The sequence below is a fragment of the Eublepharis macularius genome, chromosome 1 (genome assembly GCF_028583425.1).
Source record: "Eublepharis macularius isolate TG4126 chromosome 1, MPM_Emac_v1.0, whole genome shotgun sequence".
NCBI lineage: Eukaryota > Metazoa > Chordata > Lepidosauria > Squamata > Eublepharidae > Eublepharis > Eublepharis macularius.
In genome coordinates, this window is record NC_072790.1 from 205,699,546 (window position 1) to 205,714,411 (window position 14,866).

General features: G+C 46.2%; 2 protein-coding genes across 7 annotated transcripts in view; one reads left to right on the forward strand and one right to left on the reverse strand.

The window, feature by feature from the left end:
• The window catches only part of TMEM178A (transmembrane protein 178A), a 33,968-nt gene extending 25,460 nt beyond the window's left edge, over positions 1-8,508 (reverse strand). Inside the window, exon 1 of one of the 2 annotated variants that reach the window (XM_054985068.1) lies at positions 8,289-8,508. Coding sequence is in view for 1 of the 2 variants with exons in the window: in XM_054985058.1 (XP_054841033.1) it covers positions 1,535-1,967 (433 nt within the window). In the remaining variant the exon portion in view is untranslated. Of the gene's footprint in view, positions 1-1,534; positions 2,101-8,288 lie in introns of those variants that run through there. The other variant, XM_054985058.1, reaches the window with a different exon arrangement.
• Positions 8,509-8,703: 195 nt separating this feature from the next.
• Positions 8,704-14,866, forward strand: part of MAP4K3 (mitogen-activated protein kinase kinase kinase kinase 3) — a 76,279-nt gene continuing 70,116 nt past the window's right edge. For all 5 annotated transcript variants that reach the window (XM_054985083.1, XM_054985099.1, XM_054985092.1 and 2 more), the window contains exon 1: positions 8,704-8,975. In XM_054985083.1, coding sequence (XP_054841058.1) covers positions 8,868-8,975 — 108 coding nt within the window. In that variant the 5' untranslated portion in view covers positions 8,704-8,867. The remainder of the gene's footprint in view (positions 8,976-14,866) is intronic.

Sequence of the window (14,866 nt, forward strand, 5' to 3'; positions counted from 1 at the left end):
AGCGGCAATAGGAGAAAATGCTGCCAAGGAAGGAGATTAGCATTTTGCGGAGTAAAGACGACACAAACTCAGGGCCTATAAGGAACTAAACAATCTGAAAACCACAGCCTCTAAAGTCTCTCTCTCTCTCTCTCCACAATTCTATTAGCTCTCAGGGACTCAAACAGATTCATTTACTCTCTCATCTTTTTTCCCTTTACCTGACTCACAACTGCCTCAGCATTCCATATGCCCCTGGAGCATAATTGTCCTTACAAGGCCATTGAGGGGGCTTTTAAAAAGTTTTATTTTTCTGCATACCTAGGGAATGTCCTGAGTATTTGGAGACCTTACAAAATGGATGGCTTAGTTTAGCTGTTTTCTTAATTGGCACCAGTGGGGGGAAGGGCAGCCATTTTAGTATTAAATATTATAATAATTCCACTATTGAAAGATTATTAAAGGATCGTGTCACTTGTGAATAAAACACCAGAAAATGGGAGTGTGGTACTTTTAATTATCTACTTTGATGTGGAAAATTGGTGTATCTAAGGGATTATATACAGTTACTATGTTTTAGGAACTGAAGGGAATACAGGGAACATGAAACAATATTTGAAGAATTGAGCGTAATGGAACAGTGCCCAGGTCTGTACATTCAGTAGATGGACTAAGTTCACAGCTTTCATGCTCGCAGGAGTTGATGAAGATGCTGACTGCAGCTTCATTATGCACTGTATTTGTGTGATGCATTTGGTGTAGTGTCCACAAAATGAGAAGTGATGGGCTACACTGAATGGTGAACATAAACTGGAAAGATCTTGGTTACTTTCAGGGATATATATTAAAGGCCCTCCCAATTCAAGGTCTCTATTCAATGCAGCCTATCACTAATGCACACAGCAGATTCTCAATGCATTGTGCCCTTCTCCTCCTATCTTTACATTTGTTGTGCGTTAATTAGGAGAAAGAGTGAGATCCAAAGCACACTTAATATGCAGGACAGTTATAAGACCGCATTGCGTGGCAGCAATTCACCAGAGGGCAGAAGGGCAATGACCAGAACTGACATAAGTGCAGTGACAACGCAGAGGGGAAATGGGAGGGAAAGAGGTGAGGAAAGCAAAGAGACAATGCAGTGTTAAGTGATCCTGCGTGCCAAGTAAGTGACTTTGCATAAAAGTGTCACTGGGAGGTGGGAAAACGGTGTGCCTGAGAGTTACCTGCCCAATGAATGTAGACACAGGGGTAAGGGGAATCTAAGGCAACTACATTGGGAGTTGACTGGTGCCTTGACTTTGCATGGAGGTGGTTGACAGGGATGTGGATGGAGTTGTGAGGAATGGCAGACACAGTGGCTGTGACTTGGGGAGCTCGAGAATGTATCCCAGCCATGCCCTGGAGAAATAATGATGGCGCGCAGGGTGATCCCGAGGGGCAGAATTCTATGGTACTCCGTTGGCAAGATGGGGCGCTGAGGGAGCTGCATATGGAGGGGGGGAACTGAGGAGAACGCAAACTGGCGCCAATCCCCTTCTCGTCCTCCTCCCCTTACCTCGCTCCACCAGGCTGTCTAGGTCTCTGTCGACGCCCAGCAAATAGCATTTTCTCCAGAGGCCGGCGTAAGTGGCGAAGAGCGGGCGGCCACAACGGGACTGCAGCACCCCGAGCCCCAGGAGGGCTGGCCAGTTGTCCAGCAGGAGCAGGTCGCCCGGGGGAGGCTCCGCTGGTGCTGCCGCTGCCGCCTCCCAGGCGCCGCCGCGCGGAAGCCTCTGCTTGGCGCCTCGCAAGGGCAAGTGCGGCAGCGGCAGGAGGCGTCGGCGTTGCTCGGGCGGGTGGGCGCTGCCGGCGCGGTGCTCACAGCTCTCCCGGTGGCGCCGGGGGTCGGTCTCGTACCAGTGGTCAGTGAAAATGGCTGTGACAAGCAGCGCCAGGGAGCAGAGGCTGAGGCACAGGCTGAGCGCGCCCACCAGCGCTCGCCCGCCCATGGCTGGCTCCGGGGACGCCCCCGTCGTCCACTCCGTCCACTTCAGCAGACGCCCCTGCCATCAGAGCCTCCGCACGTCGTTGCGGGCCAGGCGGCGCCAGCGGCCAGGAGGGAGCATCCCCGGCTCAGGCACCGCCAAGGCGCTGACTGGGCGGGCAGGCGGCGTCCCGCGCTTATTGTCCACTCCCCAAGGGCGGGCCGCGCTGCACAAAGGACAGCTCGGGCACTTGCAGCAGCTGCAGACGGGCGCCAGGGGGAGCAGAGCAGAAGGGCGGCTCGGCTACCACCCGAGCGCGGAGCGGACAGCTCCGCGCACAGAGGAAGGCGCAGGCAGGGAAAGGCGACGGCAGAAAGGCCACGCAACCCTCGGTGGGGGGAAACTACGGCACAGGCCATAGCCCTGGCTTGTTTTTACTCGGAAGTAAACCCACTGCTTTCCGTGGGGCTTGCTCCTCGAGAATGGGGTTGGAGCTCGGCCAATGCTGTGCCAGGAGTGAAGTGACACTCTAGATGAAGAGGGCTCATTCTGGTATACGAAGATTGTGTCTCCCATCAGTCTTTAATTGTAACTGTTCTTCTCGTCCCTGCCACAAATACACCTCTTGAGGAGAGGGCGTCCAGGGGATATAAGTTCTAGGCTGGGCGAAATAACATACTGTATCCCCCCAACCCCAATTCACTGGATTCAAACCCGTTACAATGTGAAACAATAATCATGGTCACTGAAAGAGCTCTGGGTGTGCATATCCTTGGTTCAACCCCTGGCATCTCCAGTGAAAAGGCTGCAGGAAAGCCTGAAAAGAAACTATTCAGGATGGTTGAAACCAAAGCTGACTGTGAAGAGTTCCAGGAGGACCGCCACAGTTTGGGCGAGTGGGCAACAAAGTGGCAAAGTGGCAAAAAAAGTTCAAAGTCAGAAAGTGTAAAGTGATGAACACTGAAACAAAGAACCCCAACTTCAAGTATATACTAATGGATCTGAACTTGCTAAGACTGAGAGGGAAAGAGACCTTGGAGTTGTAGGGGATAGCTCAATGAAAGTCAAAGCAGCTGTGAAAAAGGCAATATGCAGGGATTGAAAATGAAACAGCCAATATTATAATGCCCCATGTACAGTTCTATGGTGCAGCCTCATTTGGAATGCTGTGTGCAAGTTCTGGTCACCATATCTCAAAATGGACATTGTAGAGCTGGAAACAGCAAGAAGAGGGAAACTAAGATGATTACGGGTCTGGAACATCTTTCCTATGAGGAAAGACTGAAGAGTCTGGGACTTGTCGGTTTAGAAAAGAGACAACTAAAGGACGCATGATAGAGGTTTATAAAATTATGCACAGGGTAGAAAAGGAAGATATAGAGAAACTTTTCTCTTTCTACCATAAAACTATAATTTGAGGGAATCCAACAAAGCTGCAAGGCAGTAGATTCAGGATGGGCAAAAAAATCCTTCTTTACACAAGGAGTGATTAACTGCTAGAGGACGTAATGATGGTCTCAGGCACAGCCAGCTGTAAAAGGGAATTAGACAGGGTTATGGACAATAGGTCTATCAGTGGCTACTAGCCATGGTGACTAAAGGGAACCTCCACATTCAGAGGCAGTAAACCTCTGAATACTAGCACCAGGAAGCAACTTCAGGGGAAGGCCTTGGTGTCAATGCCCTGTTGTTGGCCCTTCAGAGCAACTGGTTGACCACTGTGTGAGAGAGGATGCTGAACTAGATGGACAACTGGTCTGAGCCATCACAGCTGTCCTTATGCCTGGCACACGATAGCTCCTGCATCCTTTCATCAGTATTGCTGTGGAGGCCTTTCCTCTTCCCCAGTAAGTAACTTTAGCAGTAACTTTAGTGTACAAGAAGAGGGGCCACACCACAGCAGACACTATCAGCTCAGTGATTCAGCAGATCAGCAAACAATAACAAAGTTCTCAACTCAGAAAAAACTTGGTGTAACTTGCTGCTTTAGCTTCACCTCTTCCAAAAGATACGTTTTCCAGCCTTTTGCTAGGATAGGTCATCAAAAAGAAAACCACCCATTCCAGTTCTGCTCTTCCATTTCCAAGATGACCATCCCTTAGTCCCTCTGTCATGAGATGGGCAGAACTAGCACAGTCTCAATCACAAATGCTAACATTTTAGCTTTATCCACTACGTATGCACTGTATTACAGCAAACAACTCCTACAAATTAGATAATAATTAGCCATACTATTTCCCACCTATATTTCCATTTTTGGCCAGTAGATGGTGACAATACATCTATTGCCCAAAGCTTTATATTAGGCTGGATGGACCAGCGGTCCAATTCTGCATAAGACCACCATCCATAAACTTAGAGACCACAAAAATCTTCAGTCAGATGAAGGATACTCTAGGTGCCTATAAGGTTGGATTCACTCCCTTGACACATTCCCTTGGTATTCACTAATGGAGACTAAATGGAAGAAGACAGTATGTTTCATTATGTGCACAGGGGTGCACAGGCACTGCAAGCCCCAACAATACTTGTCCTATCCCTGCCACACAACTCCGTACATCAAAATAATGGGCATTTCATGGATTGTAATTCTATGTTTCCTTGTGCTTGTTAACCAGAACTAGTTCCCATCCATCTCAGAGTGGTTTCTGATTTTTGTATGAGGAGCTATGGCATCTCTTGTTTTAGAATCTAAACACTGTCATTTACTCCAATCAAAATGTAATTATTACAAGAAGAGACATGCAAAATTACATTGAAATATTCAGGGGCTCCTTAGGCTGGAGAAAGGCTTCAAACTTTGCTGGGGGGGGGGTTGGATAGACGTAGGATTGCTATATATACTCCATTGCTATAGTACTCCAGACACTAGGATCAAAAAGGCATAAGCCACTCTATTTTAATATTCACACACGTGGCATTCAGAGTATATTCTGATTCTATCCCTTCCAGTGGAACATCTATCAACAACGCTCTATATTTTGCTGCCCTTGAAGACAACACAGATACTGAAGCTGGTTCAAAATGTGGTTTTCAGAGGCTATTCTAGAACAATGACATTGGCTGTCAAATTCAATTAAAGGTACTGGCTATAATCTTTAAATCATTTCATAGCCTAGGACTCTCATATATAAAGGAACATTTCTTCCCATATGTCCCAATGTGCCTACTATAGTTCTTAGGCTGTTCCCCCTCTTAAAGTAGCCTGCCTGACCTCAACCAAAGTCCATTCTTTTTCTATTAGCTCACTGTGGACTGGGTTCCCTGAGGAGGGGAGGGGGCACCACTGACAGAAATCTTCAGGAGGTGTTGCAGGGCCATTATATTTTGCCAGGGCATTTAATGATACACGAGGAGGGGAATTATTTGGAGTTTGTATGTTTTAAATTGTAATTTGTAAGCTGCTTTGAGCCAAGTAGAAAGGCTGGCCAGAAATATTTTAATAAATAAAATTAATACATTAGACATGGAGGCAGATTATTAAAGTTTTCTCATGGTGGGTACAAGAAAGGACTGGGGTGAACAAGATTTTTTGTCCTTTCTCAGAGCTTTAAAATCCTCATCATATGAGGTGAATGATAGAGCCTTCACCCTACCCTACCCTCAACCTTACATTAAACATTTCTCACCCTTTTCTTCTAACAACTATAGTATTGTGGCACACCTCTTTGCTGCCTTCAACTGATGGGATGAGGATACCTGGAAGTCAGATTGGGTGGGAAAAGGATGTATTATTTCCCAGACTAAGGGAGATATCCCTTCTATGTCCCACACATACTCATACCAACTGGTCACAATGTGGAAGACAGCTGAAGCCCCCCCCCCCCACCCCTTTCATCCAATGGAGCCTACTAACCAGAACCAAAAACATTATTTTGGTCCTTTCTTGATAGGAAGTTTTTCAAGATGGTGCTGGGAGATTTCTGCTCAGCCCCTTGGCCATTAGCCAGTGAGGTCCTGCAAGTTTCCATCTTTTCTCCCATGCTTTTTACAATATATATGAAACTGCTGGGAGAGATCATCTGGGAATTTGGGATGAGTTGTCACCACCAATACAGAGATGGTAGTCAACTGTATCCCTCCCTTTCATCAAGATCCATGGAAGTTATGGTTTCTGGAGAGGAACTGGATGAGGCTGAATAAATTGAAATTAAATTTGGATTACTGGTTCAGAACACTGGTTTGGAATACAGCAGGCAGTCCTTCTAGGCCACAGCAAGCATATTACTCTAGCTTTGCATCAATTACACTGTCTGGTCAGTGTGCACCCGAGACCCAAACAAAGTGCTGGAGTTAAATTACTTTGTTGTTGTTATTGTTGTTGTTGTTGGTGGTGGTGGTGATGATAATGATAATGATACTAATGCTTATTTACCAATTTTCTAGACAGATTAATGACCAATTCAGAGCAGAGAAAAAAGTCAGTTATTATTATCCTCACAAGGCAGGTAGAGAGCTGGGGCTTGAGAGGGGCGGCTTATCCAAGGCCACCTACTGAGCTCATGGCAGTACCAGGATTTGAACCAGCAGAGTGCCAACTCGCCACCCAACTATTTAACCATTATGTTACAGGAGGTCATATAAGGCGCCTGGTGGACTGCCTCCATGCTCATACTCTGAATTTGGCTGAGGAAATCCTGTTGTGGGACCTTCCATCAGAGAAATCTGATTGGTAATCCCCCTCCCCCAACAACCAAAGCAACAAGTAATGTGAAATAATATGCGGCATCACTTTTGTCACAAAAATATATTGGATAGTGTATCCATTTGGTGTAGTGGTTAAGAGCATGGGACTCTAATCTGGAAAGCCGGGTTTGATTCCCCACTCCTCCGCTTGAAGGCTGGTTGGGTGACCTTGGGTTAGTCACAGTTCTCTGGAGCTCTCTCAGCCCCACCCACCTCACAGGGAGTTTTGTTGTGGGGATAATAATGACATACATTGTAAACCGCTCTGAGTGGGTGTTATAAAACAAATGTTGTTGTTATTATTATTATTCATATAAGCAAGATAGAGCCATAAAGTAGCATAGAAACATGAGAAAACATGAAAAGATCCAGTTCTCTAAACTTTGAAGAACTCATATAAATCTGTTTGAAAACTTTAATCCATACAAAACAAAAAGACAGCTGCATCATGAAATTGACTGATTAAAGATTCCAGATCACCCAGGGGTTTAAAAAATGCTGTGCTAAGACCTCAAAGTCCAGAGGAAGGGTGCAGCCAGCATGCTAATTTACATATGGTTCTATCTGAACAGAGGGGTTGAGAAGGGGAAGCAATGCTGACAGCTGAATGTAGGTCTGAAGGCAGAGAAATCATGACAATTTAAACCTGAAGATTTGAGTAAGGACTGTTGGTGTCTTCTATTAACACTCAGAACATCTATCTTCATCCAGCAGTTCGGGGGGGGGGGGGGAATTGGAGGAAAGGAAATTGCTTGGACATAACTTGCATGTTACCCACAATCAAGTTGGCTGTCAATATTGTGACCAACACAGCAGAGACACAGATTCCAATCTACACTTATACTGTATCCTTCATTCAACTGTGGTGTATGCAGCTTCACTGGTGGTGATTGAAACTTTTAGCCTTTTTAAACTGTTTCCTTATTTTGGATTTATTTCCTTCCTTTTGTTGCACGTTTAGTAGGATATTTATTTAGAGAATCTCCCACTCTTGCAGATTTTAGGGTTTAAAAACCCTAAAATCTGTGTGTGTGTAAAATGGAGCCAGTCTGGTTTACTGGTTAGTGTGCTGGGCTAAAACCTTGGTTCAAATCCCTGTTCTAGGGCCTGAGGCACCTGGGTTCAAATCCTCTTTCTCCCATGAAACTATCAGGGTGTCCACTCCCATTCTCAGTTTGACCTATTTCACAAGCTTGTGGGGAATAAATGCCAGAAAGCCAGGAATGCAGCCCTGAGCTCTGTAGAGAAAGTGTGAGATTTAAATGTATAGTTCGAAATACCTTCTTGAGCTTGTTTTCCTGTTTATTCCTATTTCTGTGCCATTGTTTCAGGATGAACAAGTTGTCTAAAGTTTGAGTTCTGGGGTTCGAGCTAACCTAGTGAGTGACATCTTGCTGGTGTTTAGAAAGACCCCAGTTTTGGTGAGCGGTAGTGGACAAGGGGGGGGGGGGCGCAGCAGAGTTCAAAAGCTGCCTATTCATTTAAGGGGTACAAAGAAATAAAACTACACCATCTCTCCCTCTTTTATTTCCTAACGGATGGCCACCACAGAAGGACAACAAGTTCAACAGCGTGTATCATTTCGCTGATCTTCCTCGCTAGAAAAGCAGACTAAAGATCCTAAATAAGCAAATCACAGCAGAGAGGGGAGGCACGCACCTTGACTTCTAATGGCCAATTACTAAAACCTCCGTGGACGGGGACTTCTTTTTCTGAATGTTCGCGCTGCAGCTGCTGCTCCGTCTAAGGGAGTCTTTCTACGTCCTCTAGACGTGAAGCCAAGGGGACTCGCGCGTTTGGCACGCCGAGTTCGCCGACCAGGCGTAAAAGCTCCGGCTCGCTGTTCCGCGCGTCTTCTTCCAAGCGCGTCTTCTTTCAAGGGGCGGTCCCGAGCATCCAGGCAGCCGCCGCCGCTCGCACTCGGGAACGCGACCCTCCGGCCGGCTTCTAGACCCGCCTCCTGCAGGGCGCTCCGGGGACTCCCTTTCCTTCCTTCCTTCCCCAGCCTACCCCGAGCGGCGGACGTCCCCGCGCGCTTGCGCAGAAGACGGTCGAAGGCGCCATGTTGGCTGGGCAGGCGAGGGGGAGGCGGCGTCGGTGGTGACCGCGGTGAGCCTTCTCTCCCCCCCTTCCTCCCCCACCCACCTGTTCGCCCTCTCCCCCTCCCTCGGCCTCCCGGTGGCGGCGACTGAGCGAGGCGAGGGGGGCGCCGCTGCCTCCTCCGCGTGGCGGCGCGCCATGAGCGCTGGCGGGGGGCGGGTGTGCGACCTGTCCCGCAGGAACCCCCAGGAGGACTTCGAGCTCATTCAGCGCATCGGCAGCGGCACCTACGGCGACGTCTATAAGGTGAGCGGTCTGGCACCTGCCCCTGCTGTTTCCACGCCGCCCGCCTCCTCCCTCCCCGCCCGCAGGTGTCCTGGAAGCCACGCGCCCCCCCTTTCTTGCAAGACGCCCGCCAAGGCTTTCTCTGGCCTAGCCCGTGTCTTCTTCCAGCAAGCCCTCCTTGCCACCCAGACCTTTCTCCCTATCTTCTTGTTCTGCAATGCCCACTCCTCGCTGTCTCCTTTCCAAACCTTGTCTCTGTGGATGGGATAGAAGTGTGTTTGCGCCAGAAGAAAGGAAGGGGTCACCATGAGAAGACTCGAGGGCGTGTGGGGAGATCAGAGACAGTTTCCTCGCTCCTTTAGAAGGTGCTGGGTGCAGGGCTTGGTTGTGTAGTCAGTATTAACTGTTTTGGGGGGAGCAGGGCTGCCACTGCATATCATCTGACTTGTCATTTTTCCACTGGTCCCCTTCTTGCACACAAGCCTCCTGCTCTTTCTAAACAAAGAAACCAAAAAGTAACTCTTCTGCAGCTAAATTGGCACCTTAAGCTCATCACGTAGAAAACCTTGTTCCTCTTCCCTTCCCTCGTGTTAGGCCTTGACCTTTAGTCTCTGTCAGTAGCCCTAACCCCTGCCCTGTACCTCCCATTATAGACTTGTTAATAAAGACCAATTATTTCACCCCTACCCCATTAATCTAAATGCCTTCTTTCTGCACAGTATAGATGCAGGTTCCCTAGCCAGGTTTGTAGGGAAAGTCTGGACCACTTCTGGCTCAGCTTTCCTAATCTATTAACTAGCCTTTTAAAAGCTCATACCCTGGAAATCTAATTGGTCTTTAAAGTGCTACTGGACCCAAATCTTGCTCTTCTACTGTAGACGAACACAGATACCCACCTGACACCATTTCATTTTTATCCCACTCTTCTTCGAAGGAACTCAGGGAGGCATACAGGATTCTTCCTTCTTGTTATCCACACAGCAAAGCAGGTTAAGCTGCAAAGGAGTTACGGTCGTTTAGTATGCTCCATGGCAGAGTGGCAATTTTAACCCGGGGCTCCTAGGTTCTCTAGTCTGCAGGAACCATTACAAAGAGCTCTGCTGGATTAGGCTAATAGACCATCTAGTACAGCATCTTGTTTGGCAGATGTGTCATGGGAGGACTACAGAATGGGCACAGGGTCTAAAGTCTCTATATCTGCCCTCTAGATATAGAGGAGATATCTCTGCCCCTTAATTTGTCTAATTCCCTTTTAAAGCCTTCTAAGCTAGTGGACGTCACTGCATCCTATGTCATAAATTAATTGTGTTGTGTGAAGAAATACTCTTTTATCTGTCCCAAATCTACTGCCTATCAATTTAATCAACAACTATCAAAAGTGTTATCAAAAGTGGTGTGTGTGTGAGAGAGAGCTCTTTCTCCCATTTCAAAAAATGAAGTCTCGGATATTTTGTCTTGGTATATCTGATGAAGAGAGAACTTTGGTTCTTGAAAGCTTATGCTACTGTAAAGTTGGTTAGTCTTAAAGGTGCTATTGGACTCTACTATTTTGTGACTACAGGCTAACACGGCTAACTCCTCTGGATCTTGTCTTGCTTTGGTAGGTGATGGACTCTCAGAGGGGTTGTCAGTTTCACATTCCTGCCTAGAAATGTGTTGTAGAGAGACCTATCAGGTTCCAGCCAGTATGTCCTTGCCAGCCTTCTTGTCAAACTAGGATATAGCCATGTGCTGATAAAAGGGGGATACTGAAGAGTTTATGTTTGTAAGCCCATGTAATTAGTGCGATGCTTTTATTTTTCCTTCTTGAGTGAAGCTGTAGATTAGGGGAACAAACAGTACTTGCCCTGTCATTTGCTTAGATCTCACTTGTACAGAATCCTGAAGGTTTCTTCATAGCAACCTTTTAACATGCCTTTCTGTTTAAATAGTAGGAAAACTACAGTGGTTGTATGAACTCCCTCCCTCAGTTATACCGAAGACAATTTTGATGACAGTGCATTTTGTGGTGATCGTCTTTTAGTTCACCTGTCCCCAAGCAATGAAAAATAATGACAGCGAATGAGATGATGTAGGCCAGCACAGCTACAAATATTTAATAATCTTGCAGTTCTGAGGAGTAGGGACAGCAGTTCAGGAGAACTTTTTAAAAAAGGCCATGAAATTGGGACTAATTTTTTTAAATCAATCTTTCTATTTCTGTCAGTATTCCACATAAAATATATTAATTTCATATCATGTGTTTGTTTTTTAGAGAGGTAATTCTAAGAAAAGACCAACTTTAAAGGAGCAAGTCAGAGGTTGAATAGTATCTGTTAGTAGAATGTTGGACTTTTGATAGAACTACATTCCAGTACCATCATAGTTGTGTCTTTATTGAGTGGCCTTGTGGAAATCTGTTAGCCATCTTTAAAGATGTTACCTCCACTATTCAGGACAACTGAACAAGAGTTAACCACATCTGAACTTTGTCAAGGCATGTGTGACAGTAGTTAGACTGCTTTTTCTCGGGACAGCTGCAGTTGGCAAACCACCCTAAAAAATACTCTTGGACACCTCCGATACCTGCTTATCCAGAGACAGTGATGAGTGTAGGAGCACCCATGCTGCAAGCTTGATCTTTAAAAGGAGTAGTATCAGAACAGGTTGTACACAGTTTGGTCTGGAAAACAAGTCCTACGAGCAGAGGTTGAAGAAACTGGGTATGTTTAGCCTGGAGAAGGCTGAGGAGAGACATAATTGCTCTCTTCAAATATCTGAGGGGCTGTCACATGGAAGAAGGCAAAAACAATTACTCTGCAGCTCCAGAGGGCAACACTAGAAGGGGGTAAAGTTACAGCAATTTCAGAATAAGTCTGAAAACAGAACCAGTTGCCAGTGAGGAGAGAGTGTCCATTCTTTCCCTGGAAGTTTTCATGCAGATGGAGAGCCAGATGCTGTAGCTTTGGGCAGGGCTTATAGGTGGTCTACAAGGTCCCTGCCAACTCTATGACCTATTCCTATATCAGCTGTATTCCCAGTCCACAGTACTTCTGTTTGGTTTGGTTTATCTTTGTCATTCAGTTTCGTTCTGTCCTTCACTAATTTGATACTTCCACTGTCTCCCTGGAATTAGATGGAAAAAAGAGAAAAAACTGGGTGTCATCTGCATACTGATTTCTCAGTATTTCTAGATTCTCTGTCTCAGTGATTTCATGTGGATGTTAAATAGCACAGATCCATCTTGTGGAACTTTGTCTTGAGGGGGTGGGTGGGACCGGAACTGCTATAAAACAGTTTTGCTCATCCCAGGTATATAGCTCAAAAGAATCAGTGATACTAAAAGCCACTGAAAGGTTTAGGAGAACCAACATGAACACACACTCCCTCTGTTGGTTGACTGAGGTAGAGTGTCTGTCTGACAACCAGGATAGCTTCTGTACCGTATTTGTCACATAAAGGAGACTGAAATATAGATAACAAATATTAAATCGGCTTGCAGTGGGGAAATTTATGATGGTAGTCCTGCAGTGGTGCTGGAACCTAGGAGAGATCAGCACAAGGTAGCAATGTAATTTTTTTTTTGAAAGTTTTTATTTTTCAATATCTAACATACAAAACTACAATAACAGTAACTACAAAAGACTACAATAGCACAAGGGAAGGGAAGGAAGGGAGAAAAAAGAGAAGGGAAAGGAGGGGTGGAAAAAAGGGGAAGGTAACCTACAAACACTAAACACTACACTTCAATGCTTTCCCTTCATACTGCCATAATAAAAAATAGCTTAATAAAGTAGTGATGGAGTGGTTGATCATACAAAATACAAATTACAATTCAAATTAAATCTTTTTCCCTCCCCTGGGCCTCGGGCGCAATTCTCTCTGAGCAGCTACAGTCGCAGCGCTCGTTGCCTCCCCCCTCCCTTCAGGCTTCGGATCCTCTTCTTTTTGCTTGGTGTCTGGCCCAAATTCTGGATTTTTATCCACAAAATCCCTTAGCTGATCTTCCGAATTAATCTTGTAAGCTTGATCTTTATAACTAAACCCGATTCCTTCCGGGAGTAGCCATTTGTACTTTATGTCACGTTCCCTCAAAAGAGCTGCCAACTTCTTGTACTTAAATCTTCTCTTCCGAACTAAAAATGGAACGTCCTTCAATATCTTGACTTTATTTCCCAGAAAGTCCAACTCCGCATTGTATGAATTATATAGGATACTGTCCCGGACCCTCCTAGATGAAAACTCAATAACAATCTCACGAGGCAACTGCCGCTTCATTGCATATTTTGAGGATGCCCGACGGACTCCCAAAATGGCGCTTTTCACTTCTTCTTTAGTTGCCCTCGCGGGTGTCGCTAAAAGTTCCGAGGCGAGATCCCACAAATCCTCGTTTTCGTCCTCTTTAACATTCTGGAGACGCAAAATGGTCTGTGTTCGCTCCACTTGCAGTCCGATCAGCTGATTTTCCACCAGCTTTAGCTCCCTGTTCGTTGCTCTCATAAGTGACGCACTTTCCCGGGCAGACTTCTCTGCCCCCCCCCCGCTGCTTCTTTAATGGCTTTCACATCGCTCTCAACTAAGCCCACCCTTTGATCTGTTTCATTCAGCTTGTCAACAAAGGGTTTTATGGCTTCCACGACTGATCTTTTGACCAGTTCCTCGAGCGTCTCGCCCCTCTGCAAGGCAGCCGTAACTGACTTGCCAAGAGCAGGACTCTGCTTTTTCGCTGCCATTTTAGGGGGGGGGGACCGCCAATCTTCCGAGACTCTGCGAGGGGGGAAAAATCCGAGTCTTCTCACCTTCAGACCCCACCACTCCTCACATGTGCTTGTAGTAACAGAAGGGATTCGCTTACTTGCAGGCTTTCGCCTAATCCTGTTCCTTGCCGTTTTCCATGGCCCGGCAGCACACTGGGTGCCGCGCTCGTCTGCCGGCCTCCATAGGGACAAATGGGCAATTTACCCCCTGCCTCGATCTGTCAGAGGGCTCTTCCCGCCGCGCCCCGGACTCAGACTCCCTCCCTGAGAGTCTGGGGGCTAACCTTTGCAGATCAGCCGCCCGGCCAGGCGGCTCGGCCGCTTCCTCTCGGACCTGCCGAGAGGAGCGTCCGACATGGCCGCGAAAACGAAACCAAATCGGTAGCAATGTAATTTTTGATGTATAAACATATATAGGGTCCTTTGCCGTATGAATCTCTATGATGAAGTAATTGCTGAGTCAGCTTTATAGTAGAAAGATTTCTAAGATAGACTGAAATATCATTATCAACAGTTGGGACATTCAGTGAAAACAGATACAGTAGGATATGGTAGTTGCAAATTTGTCCGAACATGTAGATGAAACCCTTCTGAATTAAAGCATAAATAATTAACACGCCATGTGACATCATTGAGCTGTGTTGTTCTATTTCTGTTTCACATGATTGGCTATTGATTGGTGGGGGGGGGGGGCAAGACAAAGCAACCTGCTAGTGTCACATCAAACATTGAGACTTTTCAAAAAAGAGAGGCCAAAGAGACTTACAAGGGTGGCTTTTTTGCACTGCTTCATTATGTCCTAAATCCCACTGGTTTCTGTGAGAAATTTAAGCATGTGTTTAACTATTCCATTGAAATAACTGAAATTGGCGTCTTCAGGCCTCATGTTTTATATTATAGCCATCACCACCATATTAACAAGTAGTGATTTGATTCTAAGAATTGCTATATTAAGCAGGCGAGAGTTCAGTGTAGGGTGGACCAAATGCAATATTACATCACTGCTGTTCTATTGTTGTTGTAGGACTGTTATGCTTATGTGGAGCCTAATCTCCACAATACAATTGTTTAGAATTGGATTGTTAGTTACTGAGTTCCATCAGCAGGATCTGTAGCCAGGGCTTGTAACAGCAGCATGAAATGAGGAAATGAAGACAGGCAGGATAGTTTAGGTGG